Here is a 21,170-nt window from a genome sequence, read left to right as displayed (position 1 = left end):
ATGATTCAATCGTAATAGATTAAAGTTTTGTCATTTTGCATATTGACTGAATGTTATATCAATTCACTCATGGCACCTATTCTTTATGCATGAGTTAGATTTTCCAAAAAGGTACACTTTTTAGACTTTTTGAAATGTCTGCATAGATCTAAAACAATTCTACTCCTGTGTTATATCTTTAAGTTTAATATTTTAAGTACTTCAGATACTTTAAACAGTCTTCAAAGCCAGAGAAATCACTAATTTTTAAAGTTGTAACGAGATGGCCACCATGACAAGACAACGTGTTTATTGCTGCTACATCACGACAAAGTTCTGGTTACACTTTATTTTAGAGGGCCCTAATAATCTCATAATTTTATGATAGAAAGTAGTAACTATGTCACGGCCCTGGCTGCCTCCTGTTTTTCTCTGTTTCCCTTGTGTCCTAACCTGACACGCCAGATGGATGTGTGTGTGTTTCACACATCCATCTGGGAAAGCTTCAATAGGAAACTTTGAGAAAAGGCAGAGGCTTTGAAAAAAACTCAGTGTGACTGGATGAACGTTTTGTCTGTCACATCTCTACGGGCCAATAAGAGCAACAAAACACGTGACGTAGCAGCTATCGAGGTGCGCGTGCGCAGCTACGAGGAATAATGCGAAACATGGCGACTACAGACATGTAAGTACTCGACTTTTGTCGACTTTTGCACTGGCCTCTTGCTGCTGCTTGTTTACATCACGACTCTGCCGTGCCTGAAAGTACTGCCCCTCGTCGCTGATTGGTCCTGCAACTTTCTCACCGGGCCCAAACGGTTCAGATGGGAGCTTTTCATGATGGATTCGCCAGTGAAAACAAGGAAATGGGTGTATCCATCTGCTTTGCAAGGTTACTTGTGTCCCATCTCCCTGTCTGTCTTTGTTTTTGTCTGGCTGGATCACCTGGATCACACACCTGCATTCCATCCACTCATCTGCCTGGTCTAGATTATTACGTCCACTGTGATATTGTTGGTTGGCTGCTCTGCTCAATTTAAGTTCCTTAGGAGTTTTTCCTGCTTTTGTATTTCTTCCAGTGATTCTAAAAGATTTTTCTGTATTCAGATCCTGCAAATTCTACCATTAAGACAACTCCTCAAGTAAAACATCTACGGAAAGCCAACAGCACCAGAATTCACCTGTCTCTCCAGCTCTACCCAAACCAGCCTACAACTCTGCCATTCCCCAGTCTCAACAATGAATCATTTTAAAACTGTTCACCTCACCTGTGTCTGCTTTTGGGTCCTTCAACAAAAACTTCCAGACTAGACAAACAATCTAGTAATTTTTCAAGAATAAGGTGTTAATTACATTGTAATAAGTTGCATTTTACAAGTAATAACTCAGGAAATATGCTAACATTAAGGAAGTATTTTCCTGGTAATGATTTATTAATTATCAAATAATTCCTTGTAATAATGTGGCAGTTCCCCGGTAATTAGGTGATATTTTAGCCTTACCTTGACCCTACTCTTACCCTGACTCCCTAACCCTAGATACTACTTGAAAATGATTCTGGAAGGACTCACTTTAATTACTTTGGAATGGCTCGTGCAGATGGGCGGGTGGTTTGGGGCCCCATGTGCGCAGGCGGCCCGGGTTCGAATCCGTCCTGTGGCCCCTTTCCGCATGTCTCTCCCCACTCTCGTCCTTGTTTCCTAGTCTATTTATTGTCCTCCTCTATCTAATAAAGGCACAAAAGGCCCACAAGTAAATCTTTAAGAAATTACTTGAAAAAAATACCACATGATTATCAATTGTCACAATATTAGGGGGGTTACGTTTAGGTTAAAATACCACCCAATTACAAGAGAATTACCACAATATTAGGAGGACTTACTTTATTATTAAAACATTATTACTTGGTAAATACCCTTGGTATTACTAAACAACTTATTACTGGGTGACTCCCACCTTATTTTTGAGAAATTACAAGATAATTACCACTTAATACTATAAAATCACTAGGTAATTAGGGCCCACTAAAATAAAGTGCTACTGAAGTTCCTGTTCAATTGCTCATGTTTTGTGCTGCTTACTTGTGACAGATCACGATTATTGTCAACAAAGCTCCCCTTTAACACAATCCCATCCTCCAGCCCCTGACCTGGTTAGAGTGTAGCCCTGCTAGACATTTCCTGTAGTTGTGGAGAGAAACACTGCTCAGCTCCACCTCTGCTGCTTACTTCTTATTTTGATCTTTCTTTACTGTATTTAATAAAAAAAATAAACTCCATGAAGTGTTTGTGCTTAACAGTAAACCCCTAATTTCACCTAATAAGGGAGAAAAGCTGTTAAAGTGGCCTTCCTCGTTTGCGCTCTGAGTGACTCCAGAGAGCTTTGCAGTAGCTCAAAGCACAAACTGGGAAGGTCACTATTAACAGCTTTTCTCCCTCGTTAAGAGAAATCCATCCTTGAAATTAAAACTATGGTTTACTGTTTTGTTAATACACCTCATGGACTGCTGTTAATTGAAGTTTAGTGAACAGAGTTCCCACCTAAAAATAAATGGTAAGAAGGGTCATCTCATGTCTGGCGTTGGACTTAACAAACTGTGCGTTTAAATTTGAGTAAAAAGTAAAAATTTCATGCTGATTGAATTAAAAATTCTTTTGCTAGAAGCTAAACCGCTTCACTGTCAGACTCTACTTCTTGCTGCGGTAATGAGCACCCATCACCATGTAGCTGTCAGGTGACATGCTCGAACTGGGCGATTTTACTTTGTCCCTGCAGACCCTGACCTCAGATCTGCCTCCAGCTGCTCCTCCTCCTCTGCAGGGGTCATGTTTGTGCAGGTAACTGATGAATGTCTCCCAGCCTCCGCCTATACGCACCATCACATGACGCTCGTTCAGCATCTGCACATACAGCACAGTGAGGGAGAGAAATTCAGAGTACATGTATGTTCTGGTTGGTACATTTCAGGGATGTTTATGATTTCTCAATTCTGTGAAAAGCAACCTTCCTTACCCTCTGCATGCACAAACACAGATGCCAATCTAATTTTCACAAGCTTCTGGTGCATGTGTAGCTCTGCCTATGAAAGGCAAATGATCTCATGGATAGCTTTGTCAAAATCTCATTAAACCAAATTAAACAACACCTCATAGCACTAGCTGAGCACACACACAAGCAGGAGTAATTCACATGTGTGTATTAACACATACACATGCAGTGACGCACAAAAGAACACCCACACAAATCTGCAAAACAAAACACCTAATAAACAGTTTATTTTCAATCAAATGAGTTGTCACGGTTAATTCTGTGTGTTTAGGTCAGATCTGTCTGAATAAACATCCTTCACTCACAGCCATCCCACTGCTGCCATAGCAACAAAAAACACAATATAAAGCCGAGATGAAAAAAGAAGAAATTGAGATGAGTTCAACGCTCAGACCCTCAACTCCCAGCAGACATCCCAATTCCCAGGAGGCCTTGCGAAGCCATTCATTGTCCTGTCGGCACCTGCCCCGCCCCCTCTTGCCCTATCACCAATAAAGCCTTCATTACAGAGCCATTAAGGACGTGATAATACAAGCAGAGGCACTCTTTTTTAATGTAGGGAGGTGGGTGTCACGTGTGTGGGATGAGGAAATCAATGCACGCACACAGTGCTAGAGGAAAGCCCAGACGCGGTTCGCCTCAGCTGTCATCCTGCAGATTAAAATGTCGAGGATGGCAGGGGTCAAGTCTGACATCCTGAATAAAACACTTTGCCGTCAGACGCTGAGGGAATGTGATGTGATTCTGTTTTCATTTCTAAAGAATTTATTTCTTATCAAGAATATATATTTTCTTGAAAAAACAGCCAGTAATATTGAGTAATTTCAGCAAAAATTTCTTAGTGCACATAGTGTGATTTAAGAACAATTAATATATTTACATTTTCATCTTTCAATCCCTTTTCCCAACTGTATTTTTGTTTTTATTAGTTGCCTATGCTATTTATTTGTTTATTTACTTTTGTAATCTGTTCTAGCAATAGAATCCCCACTGTGAAGCACTGGTGTGATTGTGGTGATGTGGTTGGTGTCCACAAAACATATCATCTTGTCTGATGGCCAAAAAGCACCATTTTGATCTCATCAGACCAAAGAACTTTCTCCCACTTGATCATGGAGTCTCCCACGTGTGTTTTGGTGAACTCTGGTCGAGTTTTTTCTTGAACAGCATCTTTCTCTTTGCCGCTCACCAATAAAGTTTTGACTGTTGAAACTTTTTTTGGATGCAGATTCTCTCCCGTCTCAGCTGCTGAAGCTTGTAACTCCTTCAGCGTAGTCGTAGGTGTCTAGTTGGCCTGTCCCACTAGTCTCAGTTTGTGAGGACAATCAGATCTAGGCAGATTCATACATGTGCCACATTCCTTCCAATTTCTTAATAATGAATTTAACTGAACTCTGGGGGATGTTCAGTGCTTGTGAATGTTTTTTGTATCCATCCCCTACTTTTCCTTCACCTTTTCTCTGAGTTGCTTGGAGTATTCTTTTGTCTTCATGGTGTAATGGTAGCAAGGAATACTGATGACCACTGACTAAAATAAATCCAAATTCTACTGACCATGACTGATTCATAAAAGGGTTAAACATCCAACGGGGTCAGTTCATTTTATAGGTACTGTACCTCCTTTTAGAGCTTAAAAGTATGGTAACAAGGCACTGCAGAGCTGAAATATTCCCTGTAAAGTTGCCTTAGTTTCTCTTTTTTCCTTCCTGACATCCTGACTCAAGCAGATTATGGCTTTGCGATGAATGTCAGCCAAAAGGTTTTGTCCGATAGGCAAACATTGTCAACATAACAAAAAAAGGCTTATTCTTTTATCAGAAAAGGGATTACACTTAAGAAAGGCTAGGTTTTACTGCATAAACATAATGTGTATTTTTGTTATTTGATAAGAAGGATTATTTAGTTAAAAAAGTAAAATATAGTTACATAGCTTAGGATTATGATGGACACTCCCCAGAAAGCTCTGATCCTTTTGCTAGTGTAATCAGATCTTTTCTAAAACGAGGGCTTCCAGTGTGTTGCAGACCAATGTCTTGAGCCCATTATTTAGCAAAGTAAGCATCTTCCTGTTCTGTAATCTTTAACACCAGCCCTCACTGTAGATCACTGCTTTATTTCTGCCTCCACGACCCCCTCCCCTCCTCAGGTCTCTCTGTACAAAGTGTGCTATGTCTGCAGCCCATAAACCAGCGCCTGGATTCCCCTGTGTCCTCGCTGGCAGCTCCATTGATTCCATCTCTGCCTTCCTGCTGAAAGATGCATGAGTGTACTCAGTTAGAGAGGATGTGTCATTCAAACACTGACCAGTAGGAGGCAGGCTTTGGCTACATCCCTGGCTTTTGATGCTGTTTGGGAGTACAGTTAGTTCCTGTCCTTACAGCACAGAGAAGCTAAGCAGCTTTACAGTTTTTGCAGAAACATGTGTGATTGTTTCGTTGTCTCATTCTGCTGTCAGGTCTGTCTTACTGAAACCATTTTTACCTCAGAGGGATTTTCTCAGACCTTCTATATGTTGTCTATGAGTGGGCTACCGCTAATTTATGCTAAAGACCAGTGATTATCAGCTGGCAGCTTGAGGGCCTCATCAGGTCCCCTGCAGATTCCTATCCAGAACTCAGAAGATTGTTTAATCCATACATGTCAGAAAGAAAAAAATATGTTGTGGTATTCTTCTTTAAATATTTACAGCTATTGGAGAAATCCACAAAACAATCATGAATGAACTAGTTTTATCAAGAATAACTGAATGTTTGATGAGATTTTCAGAAATCCACCTGTCAGTCATTCTGAGCAATTATTATTTTTATTTTGTCATTATCATTATTATTCAACCATAAGTATGATTTTAAAAAACTCTGCTTTTTGCATTTGTTAGGCTTTGAATAGAAGAAACAAGTTCCCCCTTTTATGACTGAAATGCTGCACATGCCTTATCTTGTCTACATCTAAGAATAATGATAAACTAATAGTTGTCTTGTAACAAATGTTTTAATTTTCTCACATGCAGTCCTACCTAATATTACGTATGCTGTCGTTTTGCTTTTGATCTTACCAACTTACTAGTCAAAAAGAGGCACACAGGTGTGTCTTTTTTTAAGCTGGCATGATAAACACATGCTTATCTGTACATTCTTGATTAAAGCTATTGCTTCCAAAAGTTTGATTGAAGAATATTCTCTACCTGGCATTTGAAATGAAAGATTTGTTTCCTGCATGTTTTTAACTACTAAATCCCAGTGATGGCAGCCTGACAACCCCATAGATATGTAGCTAAAATATCTCAATCACCCCCATGTGGCTGGCTGCAGTGTACACAACAGGGGATCTTATCACCATGAAAGTGATATTTTGGTATTTTTGAAGTTGAGTTGTAGAAGGTCCTTGGCAATAGTAGCAGCATTAGCCTCTGGTGATTTCAGTGAGCGGTTTATCTTCAAACAGGACGTGCTTGGGAAGCTAGGCTATACAGTGTAGCAGATGGGTATTGTTTCTCAGCATAATTTAGCAAATTTAAGCTTAAAATGGTTGAAAAAAACAATGCTGGCTTAATTTTTCACTATATTTAAATTTTTTTAAGTGTTTTGTTTTCCTCCCAGAAATTCTGTGTTTGGCACTATTTTGTAATACAAGCTTCAGCTACTGGCAACATGCTCTTCCACCTCAGCAGATCTAAACAGCTGTTTGGGTCTGCAGGCTTTGTCAGAGGAAACAAGAAGTAATTAATCTAAAACAACAATAAAATGAGCGATTTTGACTCAAGTAATGATGACGTGCTGTTTAATATAGATACAAGAGGATACTTTGTATGTCACTTTATCGGAGACCAGTTAGCATGAGAGATCCTGACTTAACAGCTGGGATAGGCGTGTTACCTGTAAGCCCATGTCTATAAGAGCAGCTGCTGTCATGAGTGGAACTTCACAACACTTCTTCAGGACATATGTTATTGTGGCTAGTGGCTCACAGACACCTGCAGCCTGCATCACTTCCCATCCAGAGTTCCTGCCTTACTGAATGAGGGTGTTTTACTGACCTTCTTCAACTTCTGAAGATAAGTTGGAGAAACCAACCTTGACCAGAAGAGCTGAATGGAAATTTGTCATCTGAGTATGTTTATGGCTGTCACTTTATTCTTCTAATAGCTTATTATAAGACATGCTACAGTTTGTATGATCTGTTTTCCTTATATAAACATTGTGTCAGCCGTTGAGTGGAAAACTAAGCTGAATTATCTATTTTTAGATTACTTACTTGTTGTTTCCTCAATGAAGCCTGCAGACCCAAACAGCTGTTCAGATATGCAGTGGCAGAAGAGCACATAGCCGGCAGCCAAATCACATCACAAAACAGGGCCAAACACAAAGACTTTTTGGGTAAAAAATAAAATGCTTCAAAAATTTACAATTTAGGGTACAATTGAGCCAGCTTTGTTTTTTTGGCACATTTTTACCTAAAACTCACAAAATTACACAAAGAAACTGTACCCATCTGCTACCCTGTATAGCCTAACTTCCCAAGCTCATCCTATTTGAAGGGGCAAAGCTCACTGAAATCACTGGAGGCTACTGCCACTGTTATTGCCAAGGAGCTCATACAACCTAACTTCAAATACAGAAATATCCCTTAAAAGGTTAAAGTGATCATTCTGGAGACTCTAAAAGAATGAAAAATTGTATCTCTATGTTCCTTGTTTTGTATTGTTTTTATGTAAGAAATTCTAAATAAAATCAGTCTGATGTATTCCAGAGGATAAGAGGAACTGTTTTGCCAATGTTAGCTGCAAGGGCATGTGGCTCAATCAATGCAGCACTTTTTTCTCACTTTATATTAAAAGATAAAGTTTGCTCTGTTAGTTTCCTTGCTCCTAGGTTTGCATACAGTATACTAAAATATATAAATAATTTCATTCCCAGTGATGCTTCTCTAAACTAAAGGGTTGATTGGTGCAAAAGTTTTCCTTTAGCAGCACCAGGAGGTTGACATTTGAAATGTCAACGTAATCATAAATAGAGATCATCCCCTGCTCCAAATGAAAAGTATAGGTATACCTGCAAATCTGGAGACCTTTCCTTAAAGCTTTATACTGTATGTATGCCTTGTGCTCATTAGCAAACATTTACATTCTTTTCTCTTGCTGAGCTAGTTAACATGGTAAACAGTATAAACTAATTATCATCATCCTGCTATCATCATCATTCTCCCTTTTTTCCTCCATTGTAAGTTCAGGGTCACTAATGCAACAAAGAGCCCAGAGCTTCTATGCAGTCAATGTTTTGCTCAAGGACATTTGAGAAAGCAAAAAGCCTGCTGGAGTGTCTGCCAATATGGAAGACTGGAGGCAAGAAAAAAAAAACAATTTCATCATTTTCACATTCTCATTTTCATTTTTTTAGGTTGCTCATTTACAGCTAGCCTTCAAAATATGTCATATTCATTCTCCGTTCCAGGTTTATCTCTCATTCAGAAAACATCAAATACAGAATTAATGCAACATGATATTGTGAGGTGCGTAAATGTCTTTTCCTTCCATTGACACAGTCAGACGGTGTCCCTGCTACAAAGATGGAGGAGAGCCTAATTGGGTGCAGAGAAGAAAGAAAAAGCCGTCCTCTTTTTTAAAACCAAAGAATGGCAGAGCACTCCAGGGCCAGCGTGATTGAATAGCCTCCAGAGGGAATAGAGAGGGGAGGGTGGGGAGGAGGAGAGGAAAGTTTACATGTGAGGAGGGGCGGTCATGCTCAGCTGCTCATTAACAAGCTGTCTGATTAAACCCCCTCACTAATGACTCTGTCTCAGTAATCAATAGTATCTGCTCTTTAAAAAGGTCTGTACACACTGAATGACGTGCTCTCCTAGGAGCTGCAGAAGGGTTATCATGGTATATGGTAATTGAGGATTACGGTGCGTTTCCCTGCACACGTGTGGGCAGCTGTGAGCTCGGAGGTAATGGATGGAGTCAGGGTCAATGGGATGCAGCACTCTGTTCACACAACTGGTGTGTTTGCTTGTCAGAGAGAGGGGGGGAAAAGAAAGGCAGTAGTGCAGGTCTACAAACTAGTAATTATGTTTTGAAACTGACAGACAGACATAGAGTTATGGTGAGGAGTTGTTCCTGTGAAGTCTACCCAGAGAGGGTGAGAACAAAAGGTTATATACTCAACAGAGTCCAAAACATACTTCAAAATCAATTTAAAACAAATAAACATATGGGCCTTCTTCTCCTTTTTCTAAACTTCAACGTCTTGAGAAAAATGCTCCTTCTGACAGGACTTGTAACTATTTACCTACTTCTAATGATAATTGAGAACAATGTCTCATGTGCAACAGTTAATAAAATAATAAAATAAAATTTGCAACTGGGTATAAAAAATGCACACTGCATAACAATATCTTTTTACATAATAACTTTAAATCATGCAATTATAATTTATTACCTGCAACAATGCCTCATCAACATCAGTAGTCAATGAAAAAAATGTGCAATATTTTATAATGTGCAACAAAGACTAATATGAAAACTTATTCAGTGTCTTAGCCTTAAATATGCAATCTACTTTTAAGGTGCACTGGCTAATGTTCAGTGCTTTAACATAGTTCAAGAAACAGTACAGTTACAATATGCATTAATGTCTAATTCGCAATGTTCAGTGTCATTAGCAAATTAAATGTGCAACAATATATTTATAACTACCAATAATGCCTGATGAGTAAAGATGTTAAATGCCATAACATTACATGTCTAAAAAAGTAGTTACTGTTTGCAGGAATGTCCAAAGCAAAACAATGTTCAGTGACATTTTATCATTAAATGCTGAATGATGTCTATATTGTGCATTTATGTCCAATGTGCAACAATATTTGGTCACATAATAACATAACATGTGCAACAGTATGTTTTAATGGGCTTCAATGGCAAATGTGAAACAACTCTCAGTGCAGTGAATACCATTAAATAACTTTAATAACTACAACAACAATTTTTGGTTAATAATTAAAGAAATATGTGCAACAGTCTGTTTTCAATGTGCTGCACAGCAAATGTGCAAAAATGTTCAGTGCAACAAATACCATTAAATAACTTAGATAACTATAATATGCATTTATGTCTAATGTGCAGCGATATTTGGTCAATCAATAAAATCATATGTGCAACAGGCTGAATTGAATGTGCTGCAATGTCTTATGTGCAACAATATTTGGTTACACATTATGTGCAATAATATGTTTTAATGTGCTGCACAGCAAATGTGCAACATTTAGTGCAATAAATACCATTAAATAACTTATATAACTGTAATTTGCATTTTTGTCTAATGTGCAACATTTTTTTGTTATTTGATAACATAATATGTGCATCAGGCTGTTTTGAATGTGCTGTCTTGTCAAATGTGCAACAATTTTCAGAGCCATAATATAATTATACAGTGTAAAGTATAAAATATGATATGCAACAATATTTGGTTGCTTAATATCTGTTCAACAGTCGGTTTTTAATGTGCTGCAGTGTCAAATGTGCAACAATGTTTATTACCATAATTTGAATATACAACGTACAATAAAAATATAATATGCAACAATATTTGGTTACTTAATATATGTTCAACAGTCGTTTTTTAATGTGCTGTAATGTCAGGTTTACAGTAATGTTCATTGCTGTATTATGATTAAATGTGCAACACTGTAGTTAAAATATTTCAATATTTTCAAAAGTGTAACTATGTTAAGTGGCATTGTATCATTAAATGGTGAACAGCAGGCTTACAATGTGAAATAATGGCATTTCTGCGTTAAATCTGCAATTTTATGTTCACAATGAGCATTAGGATTTAAAACAGCAACATTAAGCTGCACTGATACAAATTTTTATTGCTTTTATAATGGTTTCTTGAATACATGTAGACATGTATGTCTTCTATTATTTAAGTTTTAGGAGATGCACATTAAATTCCATTGTACATTGACCACTGACAATTAAGGCACTTAATCTATTCCATCTATTGACTAACCAAATGCCTTGGTTATTTCATTTTTATTGCTTGCTTTGAATTCCATTCAACTTGTGCTCAGCTACATCATTAACAGGTCAGCTGCAGAGAAACAGCTGTTTTGTGACTGAAGAGGGGCATTATTTTCTAAATGGGAAGTGAAAATATGTCGTCTGTCAGCACGTCAAAATATAGCTGCAAGTCTGCACTGAGCAAACTCAAACAGACAGCTGATTGATTACCCCTAAGAGAGTGTAGAGTCAATACAATTACAAAACAATAAATGGATTCCGACTAGCAACCAATTAGCCACTAATGATATGATAAACCTCACTGTGCCTCTGTTAGAAGTAGAACAGATATATTGTGATCAGTTGGACCGTTTTAGCTTCACATTGCTAATGAGATAGCGTTGATAGTTTTTAATTTTACAGTCTGAATGTACAAATGGATCAGTGGATAATATATTAATTCAACAATACATTTGATACAGTGTGCTTTAAACCTACACTGAAGCTGTTATTATTTATATTTGTTTGGATGGATGGAAAGCCTTTATATTCAAACCCTTCCCACATAAGTGCACTAGGACTCCCGAGTGGGCTGCCCTGAACCGCACACCACCGTCATATCTTTACAAAATCTGCTGAAAGAGCCATGTTTCTCCCCCAGGTTTGAACTCTTTGCTGAAGGTCTATGTACTGAATAAAATCATTGTCAGCCTGGGCTTATCCTGACCACTGGTTGCCAAGCAACCCTGCCTCCCAGAAGGCCATTCTCCAGCCTTTGTACAGACGCACACGGGTGGTGCATGACTCTGGGAGGCTGAAAGGCTCCAGTGTCTCCATCCCAAATGATTGTAAACCTGTCCCTGTGACACTCTGTACGTGTTGCTGGTTCAGCTGTTGATTGAAAACCCAACTGCCTTGACACCTCACATGTTATGTGACGTAGCATCTATGACACATCTTCATTAGGTGAGCAATCAGAAATGGTTAGATGTGTAAATCATGTCTTTCTAACTTTAATGTGTTCTGTTTAATATCCTAAACCATCTAAACTAAAAACATAAAAGCAGTGATAAAATAAAAATATTCTGATCAATTATAAAGTTAAGCTGTGATAATCATATTTTATATTCAACCTGTATAATAACAACTCTTATCAAAGCAACAAAATGACTATCATTCAATTATGGTATTTTTATGATAATTATACTAATTATACTAGTATAATATAGCCTTTTTAAAAATGTAAACCCATTTTCTTAAGACAGAATTACCTTTTAATTTGTAATGTTAACAATGTGGATGGGTAAACTGAACCAAGACCTTGTCCACACGGAGACGAAAACGTTATAATTCTGTTTCGTTTTGAAAAAGTTTTCCGTAAACACAGGATTGTTTCAGGTAATGTCAGCGTAAGCATGGAACCATTGAAAATGTTGTAGTATATATACCAGGCCTGTAAGTGGCACTGTAATGCTGCCACGGAAATGCACCAAAAGAGAGAAGAAGATTATGGAGCATGGGTATAAAACATGAACACAACCCTGCAATCCGCCATTGTTGTTTTGGCTGGACCCACGCATGCGGCTTAAGTGGGCTATGCTATGTATGAAGTAATTGTTTCATGAAAGATGCAGTTGGCTGTCCACACAGAGACGAAATAGTAGGCATATACAGATTTGTTCACTCTAGGACCCTGTTTCAAAAAGTAGTGTTTACAGCCTCCAAAAAAACGACGTCCATGTGGATGAAACATCCATATGAAAGAAACTTTTACACTCCTGAATTCATCTCCGTGTGGACGGGGCCTAAATCATTTGGAAAGTAATATTAGACTTCCTAGCTAAGCCATGATATGTACAAACATTAGGATAAAGAGAATAAAATAAGAGGAACTGAAACAACTCTAAGAGAAAAGAGAATAAACAATTTTAATAGAGGCAAAAAAAAATTAAAATGGGCTAAAAGTGGCAAAAATTGACAGAAATAAATAGTGAAAAGTGGTGAAAGTGGCAAAAATTGGCTTTACATGGCAAAAAAAAACCTGGCTAAAAGTGGCATTACTGGGCAGTAAAAAATGGTAGAAAAGCAGTTAAAAAGTGGCAAAAATGGGTAGAAAAATAGCTGAGAAAAATGTTTACAGTGGAAAAATTGGTTAGAGTGGCAAAAAGGAGACAAAACAGCAAATATTGGTTGAGAAAGGAAAAAGTACCAAAAATGGGCAGAAAAATGGTGAAAAGTGGGTTCAAAGTGGCAGAGAAATGAGGGTTTAGAGTGGCAGATATGGATGGCCAAAGTAGTTAAAAGGGTTTAAAGTAGGAAAAATTGGCTCAAAATGGCAATTAATGTTTAATGTGAAAAAAAACGTGGCAAAATAGGCATAACAGTGATTTAAAAGGATAGCTAAAAACTGAGGAGGGCCCAGTCAATTCTGTGGGCAGGCCTGCTCTATGCATAAGAGACAGGGTTAGCCCAAATCACTCACCCGTATATACAGAACTTTATCCCCAACACGATAGCAGCCTTTAGGTTGTTTCTGAACAGGAAACTTGGTTGGACAGCTGCAGGGAGAATTCTCAATAATGTTTCTCACCTGGACAAACAGAGGGAAAATACACTTCAAGTATATACTTTCAGTTAATGTTAGATTGAATAACATTCATGTTACTGGAAGTGAAATACATACAATATCATCCAGAATGTTGGAGGTGCCTGTGCTCTTCCTGCTCATGGATTTGCTGGAGAAGCGTGGAGTCAAGGCTGCAGGAGGGGGAGTGATGGGAGGTACACCTGTTGGAGTGTGATGGTTTTGAGTTTGGCCTGGTGGCACTGATGACAATGAAGTTTGAGCAGATGTTTTGTTGGAGCATGATGAGGAGAACAAAGGTGTTTGTGTTGAGGCTGTGGATGTACACGGGTTAGAGGACAGAAGAGGGGGTAAGCATGGAGGTGCCGGGTTTGTTGTGGCTGATGGAAGATCAGAGACGACAGAGGCAGCGAGGGTTTCAGACACACAGGTTGTGCTTGAAGTGAGGGGCGCAGGTGGAGGCAGAGGAGGAGAAAGTGGAGGTGGAGAGGGGGCTTCAGGCAGGGATGACTGTGATGGTGAATAAAATGATGTGGGAGGTAAAAAGGAAAAGGGCAGAGGGGATGATGGAGACAGACAACCAGCCTCCTCCCTCTCTATCTCTCTCTCCAACTTCACCAATCCTGGAGGTTCAATTCCATATCTGAAAAAGACATTTTCAGAGAATATACCACTAATTATTAGGAAATCTGAAATTGTGATCTTGAACTAATACCAACAAAAAAAAAAAGATAAAATACAGTAGTAGCTATTGATAAGAAAAAAGCTAAAAGTGATGACAAAAGGCTAAAATAGCTAGCTAAATTGTAATAAACAGTTAATCAGGGAAGAAAAGTAATGGTAGAATGGTTTGAACAATTAGCTTAAAGCAGTCGAAATCAGATGTGCACGTTTTTAAATCATAATGTTGGAATGTTAGGGTCAGATAAAAAAAATAAAGAGAATCTATTCATTTTTTATAGAAAAAAAGTTGAAATTTTCCAAAAAAAAAAAAAACAAAATTTTCAGATGCCTATGAAATTGTGTATTTACAAAAAACCAAACACATAATTTCTGAGTTTAAAGACTTGTAAATTAGCAAGAAAATACCGGGAATATCAGAGTTTAAACAGTTGTACATTTTGACATTATACACTCAAAAATTTTATGTTTTTAAAGTCATGCATTTATAATATTGTAAAGTCAAAAATTCACAAGAAAGATGCTAATGAAAATATGATGATTCTGGGCTAAAATAATTGATAATAAGTATACTTCTTATTGATCAGTCCCAATAAGAAGTATAATTTGATGAGGCTATCAACTGCACAACTCGTGCAAGTATAACTGCTTCATCAGGTCTTATTTTCTACCACACAAGATTTGGTCTACGTAAATTAACAACTTTAAATGTAAAAAGTCCTGAGATGGTGGCTTACAGTAGCTTCTCTTATGTATGAAGAGGGGGGTCCTAAGAAAAAACGGTTGAGAACCACTGGTTTAAAGTATAAAAGCCAAAATAGAATGTGTAAATGTAAATTGATGTATAGATTAATTAGGCTATGAAACATAATGCATAAAAAGTTGAAAGGAACAAATAATTGGTTGAAATAACTAGCTGGAAATAGTGAAAAAACAACAATAACAATAGCTGGATAAAAAGAGAGTAATGCATTAAAAAAGGTTAGCTTAAAGTAATGTAAAATGGTTGATAGAATCACATCAAAAGGGGAGACTAAACAATTAAACTAGCAGGCTAAGCTTCAAATAAAATGGTAATTTTATAGTTGACTTAAAGGAAAGACTTAAGAGCTTAAATAGGTATCTGGAAAGAAACAACAGTTAGCTAAAAGGCAAAAGGAGTTAGCTCAAAAATTTGTTTTACAGTTTAGGTAAGCTAGTTAGCTTGAAGGAATGAGCTAACATTCAGAAAACCTTGAGGGAATGAGTGGATGGTAGAAACAGCACAAAGTACTGAGTATACTGGGGAAATAGCTAAAAGGAGTGACTCAGCATCCGTGTAGATAGCTAAAACAAGCTAGCAAACATTTAAAATAGAAGGGCAAAAAGTCATGGATGAAGGGTTAGTTTAAAAAACGTTAAAACAGTTAGCTCAAGTAAATGGTTAAAATACCTCTAAAAATGATAGACAATAGAGAAAGTTAAACTGTAAAACAGTTAGCTTAAAGAAACAAGACAGAAAAGTGGTTAAAGCAGGTGGCTAAAGTAGTTGTAAGTAATGAAAAATAGCCATATAGGGGGCTTCAAGTTTACATTTTTAAATAGCATGATAGAAGTAAAGTGCTGTAGATACATAGGCCGATATAGTGAAAACAATAAAATTAGCTTAAAGTTTAGGGTAGTTTGCTTTATAAAATAGCTTATTGTAGCAAATGCATAAATTGTTCAAATGTTAAGCTGAACATAAATGATAAATTGTTCAAAGTTAGCAGCTACAGTTATAGGTAAATTGCTGTAATAATTAGCAAAAAGTTAGATTTTCTTTAGTTACCTGGCTGCAATCCGTCCCAGCTCCAACAGACACAAACACACCTCCCGAGGCTGCTTGTGGAGGACTTCAGAAAGTACATACATCACAAAAAGGGGGTGGAAGAGTGGAAATAAAAAACAAGTTACTAATCTGAAAGGAAAAAAGATGTTTTTCCAAGATAAAGTTATCAGGGGAATAGAGGGGCAGCAGTCTGAACTGAGAGGGCACATTTAAGGTTGACTCTATTGTGCACCTCTATCTCTATCTCTCAGGTGAGCAGAAATTCCTGTGGTTCTCTGGATGTGCAGGTAAGGGTATGAGGGCAAGAAAACTTTAAAACAAAGTCACCCTCTAACCTCCTCTTCTCTTTCAATCCAGTAAAAAGTGAAGTTAGTGTACTTATTTTGTACCAGAAACAATCTAGTCCATTCTTTTTTAAGAAGCTGTTTAGGATAAGCATGCATAAAAAGTGAATACAGCTGCAAATGTACTATGAATAATAATAATTTCACCACTAATAAAACTATTTATCTTCATTCACCTGTATTTCACATCCACCATCACATCATGGCTGCAGCAGGAAAAGAAGAAGAGACAAAATAAAGAAGTAGAACAGTCTTTATGCCAGCAAGACAGAAATCTGCAGCATGTCAAAGTGAAGTTCACTCTCTCCATCACTTAATTAGTTAAAGTGAGATGGGTTAGTCTGCCTGTGAGGGTAGCTTAGTATTAGGAGGGGATTTACCTGCACATAATCACTCTCACGCATCCATCACTTTGCATAGACAAAGCCAAGTAAGACAGGGGATAGCCTACATTTAAGGATATACATACTGATCACATGCAGACTGATGAGAGTTAGAAATTACACAGTCAGTCTGAAAGCACAGAAATAATCTTCACACTGACTCAGTCATACAAAAACATGACTCATCTCATTTTTCTATATATTTTTGCTTTAAACCAATATCTTTGAATTATTTTTTGTTGTTTGGGCTTGTGTAACAAAGGCAGCGTGGGCCATGTATTTATTACTTTTCTGCAAGTGTGAAATAATCTAGTGTTTTATTTTTTCTTTTTACAAAAAAGACCCTTTATGATAAGTTCTTCCTCTTCTTCAGTCAAAGCCAGAGGGTGTACGGATTAGTAACATCACAATGGTACTGAAGAGACTGAGGAAGTATGAAAAGATTTAAGAGGAGATGTTAGGAACATGATGTTCAAGCACAAAACCTATTGCTGCCTGGAAACAGTTGCCATGACTTGTCTTTTCTTTATATCGACCACTTGAGGACAAGGTCTCAAAAAAGTAATCGAATTAAAATCACAGTATAAGACATGCATTGTATGATTCTCATGAGGCCATTACTGGCAAAGAAAAAACAAGTCAAACTCCTTAAAGTCCATAATGTAAGGCACAACCTCCGGTCTTAACTCACCCAAATCCTCAGACTCAAAGAGATAAGCCTCATCAACGCCGATCTTTCTGCACCAGTAGATAAAGTTGGCTGTGTTGTCTCGGGCAAAAAATGATCCTGAGGTTGCATCTGCTCGCCAGTGGATCACTCTCCTCGTGAAGGGCTAGGTTATTTCAACACAAAGACACACAACAATTATGGGTGTTACCACAAAACCCAAAGAAGAAGAGGAAATACAGTTTTGGAAAAACACTGAAATTGGTAAATATAGGCTCATATGACGTAGCTCTTTCAGAGCAAAATCACAATATGCATAACAACCATCAACATATCAAACATGTAAAAAGAGGTGAATCTCTCTTGCTCTTCTCTAGTACAAAATGTGTATGAAAAAAAAAATCACCTAGGTAAATCTGACATGGACAAATAAGAACAATGTCTGAATGCACCACGGCACTTACATTTCCAACCTCAAACCAGATCTCATTTCTTTGGTTTAAGCCTTTGTGGGCTTTAAGTTTCATCCCCTCAGCTTGACTTGAATTTGTCATGAAAATATTGATGAGAAATCCACCCAGACACTTCAACCAAAGTTAGCTGGCTAAGCCCCTTTTTGGGTGAAAACATTCCAATTAAATGTATGGCAGGAAATGGGAAAGACGGGGGCTTCAGGGATTTAAAAGCTTAAAATACATAACCTACACGGATACAACGAGGCCAAATCCAACAGCCAGTGAGGTAAACATATAAGTTGTGGCTTATCTAAGCAAGAATCAGCATCATAGCATAACAGAATAAAAATATTTGTAGATGTATTCAAGAATCCCTACCTTTTCTTCAGCAAACTGAACAAACAAGCCCATCTTGTGACCAGAGATGTCATAAACTAACAGTGCATGCCTTATATGTGTGCATTATAACTGTTTTTCCTGAGTTTGATCTTAACATTGTTATCATGTTTGTTAGTATGTGAAGAATACGACAACAGACAGGTAAACAACAGCCCCTGCTGTCATAGAGCGATAACTGGCATAAGGTTATTTGCAGAGGTGGTAGAAGTACACTACTAATGGCTCAAGTAAAAGTAGAGTTACTGAGGTGGGAATGTTCTCAGGTAAAAGTAAAAAGAATTTCATTTAGTTTAAGTACATGGTAATGAGCTGCTAAAGAAGAGATTTACAGTAAAATATGATCCTTCCTTATTTACAATAAAAAGAGAAAAGATCTCTAACCATGTTGCTCCGGTAAAGTCACACCTCTATAATAAACTAAAATACACAGCAAAATTGACAGTTAATTAAACTCAAATAGGGTTAAATGAAACACTTTAAAAGTGTCCATACTGCATATAGTTAAACTACACTTTTGCACAAAGAGTGAAATATTTTCCAGTATGACAGAGCTTCAGTAACTCTTGAAAATCTGTGGCAAGATGGGTCTCCTCTGACAAGATCAAAGCAGAGTGTCAACCTCATAACAAGGTAATGCAAACTGATGAAAAATATGCATTATGTGTCTTATAGGAGCACCTAAAGTCACAGTCGGGAAGTCTAACTCAGTGGATAACTTGACAACTCGACTCAAGTAAAAGTACAGTTACACTGGTGAAGACATACTCAAGTAGAGGTAAACATACTGATTAAATGTACCTAAAAGTACTTAAAAAATACTCAATCACAGAATTTGAGTGAATGTAATTAGTTTCTTTTCACCCCTGGAAATCAGGAAAACAACACTGTTCCCTCATTTTATGAATTCACTCCTCTCTGGTTTGGCCAAAACCTACAGTGATCTTCTTTTAGACTCCTGCATCCTTTAATGACAGAAAATCATAAATTGTGGTCTTTAAATTGTTTGAAACCTGAAAAAAATGCATTCACATTTAATTGTATTGCTCTCTGTGCTTGCAAATCTACTACCAATATCTACTCTGGGCCTTTTTTTAAACCAAAGGTGGGGGTGATCACTCTAGAGAACAGGAAGTGATGTTTGATTGCTCTTAACATGTATGTGCAAAAACCTACGTTATGTATTGTAATCATTAATTATTCATTTTTTTATAGCGTAATAAAGACACCTTGCATGCATTTTGTCTTCTGTGTTGTGTCCATGTTTGCTACAGTATGTGTATGACTTTGTGGACACCTTGCCATTGCTGGTATGGATCATTTTCTCCTGCAGCAGCTGTGCCAGCTGACAGAGGAGAATGCCGTTATCCAGCCTCTCCATCAGACTATCAGCTGTGAGGTCCACACCTGAAGAAACAAACAAACATTAAAACATGTACAGAAATCTTCTTTCTTTCACATTCACGGTCATATTCTATATCTCATTAAAAATCTCCCAAGTCAAAGACCTACATTTTTCTAAGGGATAATTAAGATGTCAACCTTAAAAACACAAAATGCAAATACAACTTATTTGTCACTAAGTAAGGGAGACTCTCCTGTGTGGGGTTCAGTAGAATTCTTTCAAGACAAAGGATAAATGTTCAAGGAACTGCTGATTTTACTGCATGAGCTCTGAAAAATCATGTTATGCAACAGTAAAACAGCAGTATTTTGACTAATTTGACCACATTCCTAGACGCTTTTAATCAAATTTTCAGATATCATATGAAAAACTGAGAATAATATTCCTACTGCTGTCTAGTCATTGTGTACTGGTGAAACAGCACGGCTGCATTACTATAGAAATATTTGTCACTTCACTTCCAGACATCTTTCAACATGTTGCAGCATGAACAGACCTTTTAAGTTTTCTCTCACAAAGCAGTAAAGCAGGAAGAAACAACCCTTTCCCTTGAGTACCCGCCATGGATCCCCTCACAGAGAGGTATTTCAAGGATTTGGGATAATAAGTAGGTTAATGTGCCTCTGTTTTTAATGTGACAGCAGCTTTATCATTGTTTTTTCAAAATAAAAGCCCTTGCTTCTAAGGGGCTTCTTAGCTGTCACGGTTTATTCATCTGTAGATAATTGGAAAAATAAAAACCTAAAGAGTGATTTAATGTTATAAACCCTAACCCTCCCTAAATCTGTTACACAGAAGTGTCACAGCATCTTCTTACAGTAGCTGTAAAGTAGACAGTGTAGTTTAATGCATTTAGAGTAAAGTAAATTTTCTCACCCATGAGTGTGTTGAGCCAGAAAGCCAGGTCTTCCTTCATGGGCAGCAGGCTGGCGTCATGACGGTTTGGCAGCCACTGGTTGTACTCCTGAGGACTTGTGAGGCCAGGCCCAGAGTGTCGGTACTTTGGGCTAAGAAGACAAGCCATTCCCAACCCAGTCAGGATCCTTGGGCTTAGGGGACCATCGAGGTTGGTGTTCATCTCTCCCAGGTCACTCTCCATGCTTCAGGTCTGACTGAGCTTTGACAAACCCTAAGGTACAAAATAATAGATAGAAGGGATATATTTAGTGCCTTTTGGGGGTTTTAACTCAGACAGTTTTTGATTTGCTAGATGGCTCCACGGAATCATGTGATGATGTGATAAATGTTAACGTCACTATATATTACGGGTTTTGGCAGCTGGTGATGAACAAATAACTTGTAAAAGTCAGTTATTTAAAGCTCTTGTGAGTAACTTTGGATTTGTGTTGATTTTGGCACCTTGTGTGGGCAAAATAGTACATATCACCTCATGCTGTTTTATCCTTTACATGAGTGAGGATG

General features: G+C 37.7%; 1 protein-coding gene across 1 annotated transcript; it reads right to left on the bottom strand.

Annotated features, from left to right (window-relative positions):
* Positions 1–2,666: 2,666 nt before the first annotated feature.
* On the bottom strand, positions 2,667–20,847 carry gas2b (growth arrest-specific 2b). Its single transcript, XM_041793984.1, has 7 exons — positions 20,625–20,847; positions 19,641–19,750; positions 17,517–17,658; positions 16,099–16,162; positions 13,707–14,250; positions 13,506–13,613; positions 2,667–2,879 (listed from the first exon to the last, which is right to left on the bottom strand). Exons 1-7 carry the CDS (start codon positions 20,845–20,847, stop codon positions 2,667–2,669), a joined length of 1,404 nt encoding a protein of 467 aa, XP_041649918.1.
* Positions 20,848–21,170: the final 323 nt, after the last annotated feature.

The sequence above is a fragment of the Cheilinus undulatus genome, linkage group 1 (assembly GCF_018320785.1).
Source record: "Cheilinus undulatus linkage group 1, ASM1832078v1, whole genome shotgun sequence".
In the NCBI taxonomy this organism is placed as follows: domain Eukaryota; kingdom Metazoa; phylum Chordata; class Actinopteri; order Labriformes; family Labridae; genus Cheilinus; species Cheilinus undulatus.
The sequence above is the reverse complement of the archived record's forward strand: the minus strand, read 5'-3'. Positions and strand labels throughout refer to the sequence as shown.